The sequence below is a fragment of the Hipposideros armiger genome, unplaced genomic scaffold (genome assembly GCF_001890085.2).
Source record: "Hipposideros armiger isolate ML-2016 unplaced genomic scaffold, ASM189008v1 scaffold_986, whole genome shotgun sequence".
Taxonomy (NCBI): Eukaryota; Metazoa; Chordata; class Mammalia; order Chiroptera; family Hipposideridae; genus Hipposideros; species Hipposideros armiger.
In genome coordinates, this window is record NW_017732336.1 from 98,586 (window position 1) to 109,384 (window position 10,799).

Genomic DNA, 10,799 nt, shown 5'->3' on the forward strand with positions numbered 1-10,799 from the left:
AAAAAAAAAAAGTTTTGTTCAGACCCGCAGTAAGCAATTCCAATTGAAGAGCCAAAATTAAAAACTAGCTATCCATTTTTCCTCCTTTCCCTGGGTTATCTTAACGCTTGTCCTTAGCCTGGGTTGTCTGAACTCTTAACCTTTAACACCACCTGGAGGATTTTTTTTAAAAAACAGCTCAAATAAAGTCAGGGCCTCCTACCTTAAAACAGGGAGGTCTGGCATTCCAAAGAAAACTCACCCAAGTTCACCTGATGCAAAGCAGGGGAGCTGGTGGGATACAGTGGGCCCCTCCTGGTACCTAGCACCAAATCTGAGTCTGCAGGGTGGTTCTGGGTGGGCTTCTTTGGAATCCTGTCTACTGCACCAAATAATGAAAAAACATCCAGCCTAAGAGAAAACATAAGAGTTTATCTGAGCTGACAGTTGCCAGGAAGCAAAATCTCAACAGATTGAGAAAATGCTCTGGAAAATGGTGGGTTTACAACTTATTTTATACTTAGAATCAAAGGATTACATGAAATCCATGGTGGTAGATTAAGTGGGTGGGAGAAAGCAAAGCCAGGAAATCTCTGGGATTGGATAAAAAGTAAATTGGAGAGACAGATACTTCTTTTACATTGATGGGCACAGGATAGTTAATAGTTAGCATTTTATAGCACATAGAGATGGTAATCTGGACAAGAACACAGGGATTCTGTTTCCTGCTCTGGTGTGGTGGGTTGTGCCCTGGGGGGTCCTAAAAAAGGGATCATTGACATTCCAAGTCTATGTTATCTTAGATGCAAAAAGACAATAGGCTCATGTAAGGCAAAGATTAACCTTTGTCAAGGAAACTACAGGCCCAAGTCGTAACTGCCCACCGTGACCCAGTTTTAATTAGGAATTTTCATGTTCAGACCATTCAGTGTGGTTAATTTCAGTCTCTGAGTTTGTAGGGCCTGCCATGCAGGCCTCCTGAGCTTGTCAGGTTTAGTACATGGCCCCTTTTTCATCCACAAGTATGATTATAGACGGTTGAGGGAGGAGGAAGAAAGGTCAGGGTGGAGGCTACTGCCATAATTCATCTGAGGGTTAATTGACCAGAGTGGTGGCTTGGGAGGTATGATTGAATTCTCGATGTGTGTTTTCTTAAATGACATCTCTATTTTCTCATGGACAATAAGGGAGTGAAACAGAGGACTCAAGAATATTCCTAGGGTTTTTCTTCGGAGCAGCTGTGGGAGTACAGTGGAAGATGAACTGAGGTGAGGAATTTGGTAGTAGGAGTAATATTCCTGGGAGATATCAGGAGTTTCTGAGGTTTTGTCAGGGAGTGCTAAGTGGAGGCATTAAGTGAGGAGCTAAACACACAGGTCTGGAAATCTGGGGAAGGGTTAAGGATGGTGACATCCAAAACGTCATGGCTACTATCTGGGCCAAGGTGAATGAGTTGCGGGTCACATTTAGGAGGAGCATTCTCTGGTTGTAAATCTGTCAGGATGCCAGGAAAGGGGGGCGGTTAGGGGCTCAGGACTGGCTCTCTTGCTTGGATACCTGAGAGATGGTATTGGTCTTCAAAGAGAGGTGAGGGAGATAAGTGGCCATGAAAGGAGAGTGTGTCAGGAACAGGATAGTTGGACAGGTGGCCAAGGTTTCCAGTGGAAGAGTAGACGTGAGATAGATGCAGAAGCTTAGGAGTGATTAAGGCATTGTGATACTCAGGCCTGAGCTGGTGCTTATTCACCACTCTGAACTCCACCAGGATTTTGCGAAGTCCTTGGTGGGGTCTGGGGTGTTTCGTTTAGGCTGGAGAATAAAGTCATCTGTGACCTGCAGATGTGGTCACCTGTGAGAATCACTAAGCCTGGGGTGGGCCACCAGTGAGGCTTGTCTTTGAATGAGGGTTAGGTGGACAGAGGAAGGTTGTGAATGCTAAGTGGACATCAAGTGTAGCACAAGCTGATGAGAGCCATGGGTATCTGACATCCTCATATGGTTCTGTGTGGCTAAGTCTGAGGCAAGGAAAGGAGCTGGGCAGGGAAGCCTTCATAGAAGGATTTTTGGCTGCCACTGCTATTGGAAATCATGGTAGGTCTAGGGTAATATTGGATGTTGTCACCCAGTTATGGTGTTAAGGTCTAAAATTAAGTTCCAGTATTGTGTACTGCCTTTACACGTGATGAAAGTTGGAGGGACTCAACTGGCCTAAGTGCAAGTTCTCTCTACTTTTCTGCCACTGATAAGGTCTCCTGGTCAAACAACCTTCTCATCAAAGGGACCAGGTACACTTTTTAATTATCCCTCTGTGTGGGTTTCTGTTCCCTACCAGCCACAGTTATTCATACAAGCCAGTTACATCGTTTTCCAGGAACCAGGAGGCACCCCACTCTTGATTCTATAAAGTATGCATCCTACAGCTACTGGTTGTTCACTTTTTTTTTAATAAACTGCTATCCATCTCCTCTGTACAGGGTCAGGTGTTGTATATTTGGCCATCCCTATAAGCCTAAAATGGGAATCCCACCCTCACCAGTGGGATGAAGAAGAGGTGATTAGAATACAAGTAACATGTGGAGAGGCTAGGGAGATTCCTTTGGTGTGGAACAGTGACATGCTGGTGACAAGCATGTGGGTGTGGGATCCAATCTCAAGAACTCTGCATACTTGGAGAGGAAGTATGCCTGGTTACTCCAGGGTCTTGGTCTCAAGACTTAGGTGACCTTGGCCACACCAGTGGAATAGCCTGGCGTGAGTGGGTGGAGCCCTCTGTACTAGGTCTACAACTTGGATATCTGCTTATCCACCTGCCTCTTCTTGCTGATGGCTGGACCCTGTGATCATGAGAAGACAACAGTGGCACCAGGGCCTGGTTTGTCCTTTGAGTTGGGGAGATTGGGAGGAGGATGGGCATGGGATAGACGTGGTGGGGAAGGGAGTGGCAGAGGAGCTTTTTGTGGTTTCATCTGTCCCCATCATGCCAGGGCAGGGTGACCTTTGACGATGTGGCTGTTTACTTCTCCTTGGAGGAATGGGATCTACTTGATGAGGCTCAGAGACACCTGTACCATGATGTGATGCTGGAGAACTTGGCACTTACAACCTCCTTGGGTAAGGTCTTCAAACTCACCCCTGTGCCGTGAGCTAGTGTGTGCCCTTCCCTTTTTCCTCGGGAGCAGGTCTAGCCTCACATAGGACCATGGGCACTGCTTCCTTCCCCCATGTCCTGGGTAGGTGCTGTGGTTGGTTGGGCTGAGGTGTGTGCACTGCCCTCTCCTTGAGCAGCCCACACTCGCTCCCCTGCAGATATGTAGGGAAGGAGTCAGGGTCAGGAGTCTTCCAGTGGACCTAATGGATACACTAGTTGCCTTCTTGACCAGGTGACTTTGTCCAGATTGAAGGCACCTGTGTGCCCAGGCTCTGCTTTCTTCTTTGAGCTGACATTTCCTCATTCCTGCCTGTACCAGGAATTGCCAGCACTGACATGATTACTCCTTAATACGGACCATGGGCTGTTCTTCCAAGGCCCTCTTCTGAAGTTCTCTGTGTGGTATTTACTTTTCTTTCCTGTTGGCTGTTATGTTTTGAGTTGTTCTGGGCTAGTGCTGGCTGCTCATTTCTCCTACTTTTCCCTTAGTACTTGTATCATCAAGATGCCATGCATTCGCTCATTGAGGGAGTTGGGTTGAATTGGAAAGCAGTGGTTCACAGGATGTACATGAACCTAGCCCCAGCAAGATGGGCTCAGAGGGAGCGTGGCCATGAGGATTGGCACCCTGGGGGAGAGCATGATGTCAGTGTTATGTTCAAATCACACCAGAAACCTGTTCTGTTTGACTAGTATTTTAATGCAAATGCCACACTTCATTTCTGTCTTTCCTTCCCCTTTCTTGACACTGCCAATTTGTCAACTCTCACTTGTCACTTCTACTCTTACTTCCAGCCTGGGGTTAACCTCACATCCCTGAACTCCATGTCTCACCCGTTTTTCTCACCACTCCATCTACAGTGCTTTCCGCGTTGACCTCTATGTGTTGTGTCATGAGGTGTGCATAGTCCTAAACAGTCCTTGGACACCAGCTGCCCTGTTACAGTCGTGTCTTCTTGGGTCTTGACACACACTCATACTGCATTCAAGCGTCACCATCAGACAAGTTCCTTTGGAAAGTTGTTAGTAGAGAAATGAAGTATATCACACTGCATGGTCATGTGCTTCACCTCATGAGACCTCTCCCATTCTGTGCTCTTTATAGCCCAATACTGCTAAGCAGCCCCATCCTCAACTCAACATGAACCAGCTCCCTGAACCCGCACACAGTCACATGGACTAGTTTCTGGGTTTGTCAGACACTCACTGTGTAGCTGCCCACTCCCACCAAACCAGCATGCACTTCATCAGCATTTCTTGCTTTCAGGTAGTTGGCATGGAGCCCAGGATGAGGAGACAACTTCTAAGCAGAGCATTTCTGTGCAAGGATTGTCACAGGTCAGGACTCCCAAGGCAGGTGTATCTCCCCAGAAGGCCCATCCATGTGAGATGTGTGGTGCAGAGTTGAGAGACATTTTGCACTTGACTGAGCACCAAGGAACATGTCATGGGCAGAAACTGTACAGGATCGGGGCATGTGAGGAACAGTTGTATTTTAGTGCAGAACTTGAGCATCAGAAGCAGCACACTGGAGAGAAACGCTTCAGAAGCAACATGGGCACAGCCTCATTTGTGAAGGACTGTAAATTCTGTGTGTCAGGGAAGTCCTTTTCCTGTGGGAAGGTTGTAAGAGACTACCTGGCCAGCTCAACATTTCTCCAGCATCAGGCCACACATTCCAGGGAGAAGCCAAATAGGAGAAGTGAGTGTGGGACAGCCATTCACAGGGGAAAAACTCATTACAACTCTGGAGAGCGCACAAAAGACGTTGATTGCAAACGCACACTTGTTCAGCACCAAAGAGTCCTCACTAGAGAAAGACGCTACATGTGCTGTGAATGTGGAAAATCTTATAGCAAAAGCTACAGTCTCAATGACCATTGGAGAGTTCACACTGGGGAAAAGCCTTATGAGTGTGGGGAATGTGGGAAATCGTTTAGACAAAGCTCTAGCCTCATTCAACACCGGAAAGTTCACACTGGAGCAAGGCCTCACAAGTGTGACGAATGTGGAAAATTATTTAGCAACAAGTCCAACCTCATTAAACATCGGAGAATTCACACTGGAGAAAGGCCTTACGAGTGTAGTGAATGTGGGAAATCCTTTAGTGAAAGCTCTGCGCTCCTTCAACACCGGAGTGTTCACACTGGAGAAAGGCCTTATGAGTGCAGTGAATGTGGGAAATTCTTTACTTACAGCTCCAGCCTCATAAAACACCAGAGAGTTCACTCTGGATCAAGGCCCTATGTGTGCAACGAATGTGGAAAATCCTTTACTCAGAAGTCCAGCCTCATTGAACACCGCAGAGTTCATAGTGGAGAAAGGCCTTATAAGTGCAGTGAATGTGGGAAATCTTTTAGCCAAAGCTCTGCGCTTCTTCAGCATCGGAGAGTTCATACTGGAGAAAGGCCTTACGAGTGCAATGAATGTGGGAAATTCTTTACCTACCGCTCCAGTCTCTTAAAACACCAGAGAGTTCACACTGGATCAAGGCCTTACGAGTGCAGTGAATGTGGGAAATCTTTTACTCAAAACTCCAGCCTCATTAAACACAGGAGAATTCACACTGGAGAAAGGCCTTATGAGTGCAGTGAATGTGGGAAATCTTTTAGTCACAGCTCTAGCCTCAATAAACACCGGAGGGTTCACAATGGATAAAGACCTTGAGTGTGAATTTGGGAGATTGCTTAGCCATAGTTCCAACATCAGCAAGTACTAGAGTGTTCACACTGGAGAAAGGCTTTATGAGTATTGGAATGTGGAAAGTTATTTACCTTCAACTCCAGGCTCTTAAAGCACCATAATGTCACATTGGTTGAAGGTCTTATGAGTCTTAACAAATGTAGGAAATAGCTTACCAAAGTCTAGCGTCATTACACTCCAGAGAAATCACAGTAGAGAAAGGCCTTATAAGTACAGTGCATGTGAGAAGGCCTTCAGCTGAAGGACTTAACTGGATGCCACAGATTTCAAATGGGAGAACTACCTTAACTGCACAGGTATGTACTATTTCTTTGTTCAGTGTGACAGCACTGGGGAAGATCCCTTATAAAGGTGCCATCTGTCTGTATTAAACCTCACACATCTGAACCCTCATAAATTACCCTCGTAAATTCCAGGTATGCGGGAAATGCATTGCACCTTTTAACCTGTCCAGGGCCATTGCCAGATTTATGTCACTGCCAGTTCTGTAGCAGAACTGCCTCCTTTCAAGTCTGCCTCCTGGCTGTGTGACATTTATCCATCCCAGAATGTTCAGGGGAAGTGAACCTCATGCTCTCCCATTTGCAGGATAATCTGTGAATAGCCTGAGCACTTACTTTTTTCCATTGTTTTCCTCTCTGATGCATTAGGGCATGAACTTGACCCACTTTGGGCCTAGAGGACTCAAAAGATGGACTACATTTTTCAGGGATATTGTTGGTCTCATATGACCCCCGTGATGGTATTTTCCAGCCTCCAAGTCACCAATCCAGGAACTGTGTCTACCATTGCTCTTGTTTGTATGACAATAAAGGTCTTATTATTTAAGCCACCATTAATACTGCAGGTCTGTTCAGTGTATTAGATGGTTTGAAATTAACTGGGTTTGCTAGCATGAGGAGATGAACAGCTTTGGCTGGGATTCCAGACTCTGTGTGCCTCAGAGGGGACGGTATGATGACACAATATACATCTCCAGTTTTGGCCTAGTTTGCATTGCTGCTCAGAGCCTTTAAGGAAAGACTGCAGAGCTTTGTAGTCCTAATTTAATATTTTGTACATTCAGAGTTAACCTGAGGAGGGGGTCACTGACAACCTTCAGTGCTTCTGAGAGCAACATGAACTTGTTCTCTTGTTCACAGGGGATATAGCATTGTGCTCAGCACTAGTGAGGGAACATTTGTCCCCCAGTTGCTGCAGAGGAGCCATGGACCCTGATCCTGAATTCTGTAGGGTAATGTCACTGGTGTTAAGATTATAGGGGCCAGGGAAATGGTCATTGTTACAGAAGCACTGGATTAATAGAGAGTGGAGGAGACTACAACAAACTGATTAGAATGTGCCTGTGAATTCTTTTGGAGTGTATTTTTAAAGCTTCTAAGCTTAGCAAGTTTTGTTTTCTTGGCACTGCAAGTTTTATTTGCTTTTAGGTTTTTTTTAAAAATTTGTTATTGACATATAACTTAGGTCTAACTCTTTTAGTGAATTAGTGCTTCTAGACTGTGAACTTCACACATGCTTTTTCAGTCCCCCCTCTGCCTGATGGGGACAGGATGGCTCGAGTGGGCTGGAGTTGGATGTTTCCTTTGCCAGGTCACTTAGGCTGTGCTTAGTTTCTCCTGGGGGCAGACTGTAAAGAACAAATGCTTGGGTATATTTCAGAAGAGTTCCTTTTCCTTTCTTCTTGCTGGAAGCATATCGGGATTTTTCTTCCATGTTCACCACAAGAACCAGGAAAGAAAACCACAAAATTGGGGGCTCTCCCCATGACTGTGTTCCCCTGGAGTTTTTATCTCAAGCTTGTCCCCACTGAGCCTCTAGCACTTGTCAATTACAGCTCAGTTTTCCCAGCCCAGGTGCTGCTTCCCAAGGGGGTTTCAGCTTGAGCAATCCTGCTTCAGTAAGTGGTGGTTCTCTGTATTTGACTGTAGGGATCCCCAATTTGGAGACATTGGTTTTCCCTGTGACTACTTCTTTTAGGCAACTAACAAGTTTATTTTTTTAGTTTGTTCAGCTGTTTCCTTGTCGGGGTGGAATGACAACTTCCAGCTTTGTACCTGCTGGACTGGAAACCAGAAGTACCCTCCTGCCCTTTTTATTTCATCCTTCTCAACAAATAAAATTACTGCTACAGTGACACTGCTATGGTCTCGGTGTTTGTGTTGCCCCAAAATTCACCTGTTGAAATTCTAACCCACAAAGGAGATGGTATTAAAAGGTAGGGCCTTTTTGGAGGTGCTTAATCATGAGAAGAGAGCCCTCATGAATGGGATCAGTGCCTTACAAAAGAGGCTGCAGAGAGATCCCTAACATCTTCCATGTGAGGACAGCAAGAAGTTTGCAGCCCTAAAGGATGGCCCTTACCCAACCGTGTGAAAAGTGTTAGCACAGTATTATAATTAAATCTTAAGACTAAGATTTCATTTGTAACAATTTAAAAATTGTAAATTGCATACACAGGGTTTGTGGGACAGCTAAGTTATTTCCATGAATTATAATTCCTCAATCAGTGTCTAGACAGCTGTCTCAGCCCTTTCTCTTTCCTGAATGTCCACATAGCTTCTCAGCTCCAACCCTTCACAGGCACTTTTCTCTTTTTAGAATACTCTTTGCAACAGTCAGCACGTAGTAAAACACTACAGAATATTTACTTCAAACACAAACATATATATTGTCAAGCAATCTTTTCTTGAGCCATTAAATTAGGTCGAGCCCATTGGTTGTATTTTCTCATAGTCACCTAAATTTGACCTCGCATCATTTACAGGATTTAAATGATGTAATAATTTATATAGACATGCTTAAGGGCTGTGTGCTGGCTAAGCTATCTTTTTTTTAACCAAAGCTAAGATACCACCAATTGTAAAATAGACCATTATTTTATAGGCAATTCAGAAAGAAAAACACTGTGATAAGATGCTTAACGATATTTTCATATGATGCAGGAATAGGTCACATGGTCTTCTTACTGTCAAGTTGCTCACGTGCCTAAGAGTTTGGCAGTTTTCTCCTGCTATCGTTTCTCTCTCAGTTGAAGTGCTAGGACTGGGATGAAGCCTGTACAAACCATGAAATCTTAAGTCACAACTACTCGGGCTTAAGTATGAGATGCTATTCAGTATGTGATGCTGCTAATTTCAGGGTTGTTAGAATAAAGAAAAATGTGTGTCCCAAGATGCCTGGAAGTTATTTCATCCCCTGTGAGGAATGGGGCTCCTGGTCTAATTTATCACACCATTGAATTACATAATAGTGCCTGGTCCATAGTAGAGGCTTAGCCTTAACTGATGGATTAATGGGCATATGAATGTTTTACTGAGAGCACAAACTGCCAGACCTTGTGACACATTTAGAGAAAGTTACCTTTTCCCCTAGCAAGAAAAATAGAGCCTGGAGACAGTTGTTATTACTGAGGAGCACAGAGGGACAAGAGTGGAAACATGTTCCCACAGGTACAGTGGTGTTAATCAGTTGTCACCTTGGGTTATCAAATAGCCCATATAAAGTATCAAGATGGAAGGTAGGGGGTAGAAGGTGATGGGTGCACACCAGGATCAGGATGGTTTGGGTGGCTCAGGTCTCAGGAGAGTGAGGCAGTGCTGGATCTGTGAATATATCATACTTGTGTCTTATGTCTGTAGATGCTCACTGTGAACCCACTATGCAGGCTGTGAAGCCCACACACAACACGGATGAAGCACAGAATGAACACATTTGTATATAAGGAGAGAATGATTTTCCCTGTGAAGGGGAGAAACCAGAATATGTCACCCCAAAATAAGCAACTTTGCCCATTGATTACTTTGAATTCCAGGAACTTAAGACAGCAGGCACAGTAAAGGCACTCCCTTTTCTTCCTGAAAGCAGGAGGTGAAACTCCCACGTGAAAGGTCCATTCCCTGAAGCAGAAGGAAAGAAGACATCCGCCCAGAGGGCACCAGAGGAATTGGCAAACAAAACCTTACTCCAGTAGTCTCCTCTCACATATTATTTACCTTCCCACACTTGGTTGACCTCACAGTTTGCCAACCTCAGAAGCCTAAATCTGCTTTCCTTTCTCCCGCCATTTCTCTCCTATGTTTTTGTTCATTGTTGAACATACTATAGAAGATGGAGTCCTCACCTACCTTTTTAAGTTACTTCTGATTTTGGTTTCTCCCACATGAGGTGGGCTCTAGGCATTAATAAACTTCTTTTCTTGCTGTGTCTTTTTGTTACAGAGGTGTCAGCCAAGAACTCAAAAGGGTAATAAAGGGAACATTTTTCCTCCCCTTCACCTGCTGAAAGCAGACACACATACCAAAACTCTCATCCTCTGGCCACCTGACCCCCCCATTCTGTATATCTTAGGGTCAGAAATTGCTGAACCCTGGTTTTTCTCACTGTTGATTACCCTGTCTGACGTGCCATGGATCTCCCTTACTCCAAGTCAAGAACAGGGTGTTTTGTTAAGTTTTTAAAACTTGTAAAAATATACACCACATACAATTTATCATTTTACCCATTTATAAGCGTACAGTTCACTGGCACTGAGCACATTCACACCCTCTTTATTGTGTTTACTGTTACTTCGGTTTTGACAACTACCTTGGGTTCACAAGTTAAGAGTTATAATTTGCCAAATGAGAACCACTGCCCCATTCAGAGGTGCCATCTGTGGGATTCCAGAAATCATTTAAGTTCATGTGCCTCTGGTGAAACCCTGGCTCTGGAAACCCTGACATCTATCACCAATCTCCACATTCTTTTAACTTTTACTCATTTTAACCTGACATCTTGCCTGATAGTTCATGGAGAAACTTGTCTTCACAGGTACCAAAAAAAAAGGAAAATGCACAGGTCCACACCATCTTATTCACTCCCCGCATTGTGTCCAAAAATGTGTCCCTCCTGTCAAAAGCCAAACCTGAGCTAAAAGACTTAGATTTGGGCCGGCCGAGTGGCGCATTGGTTAAGAGCTGGCTTGGGA

At 44.7% G+C, this 10,799-nt stretch overlaps 1 protein-coding gene across 1 annotated transcript in view; it reads left to right on the forward strand.

Moving 5' to 3' along the window:
- LOC109375698 (zinc finger protein 154-like) overlaps positions 1-7,969 on the forward strand; it is a 23,487-nt gene extending 15,518 nt beyond the window's left edge. Inside the window, exons 2-3 of the mRNA XM_019631197.1 lie at positions 2,964-3,090; positions 4,395-7,969. Coding sequence (XP_019486742.1) covers positions 2,964-3,090; positions 4,395-5,785 — 1,518 coding nt within the window. The 3' untranslated portion in view covers positions 5,786-7,969. The remainder of the gene's footprint in view (positions 1-2,963; positions 3,091-4,394) is intronic.
- The last annotated feature ends 2,830 nt before the right edge of the window (positions 7,970-10,799 follow it).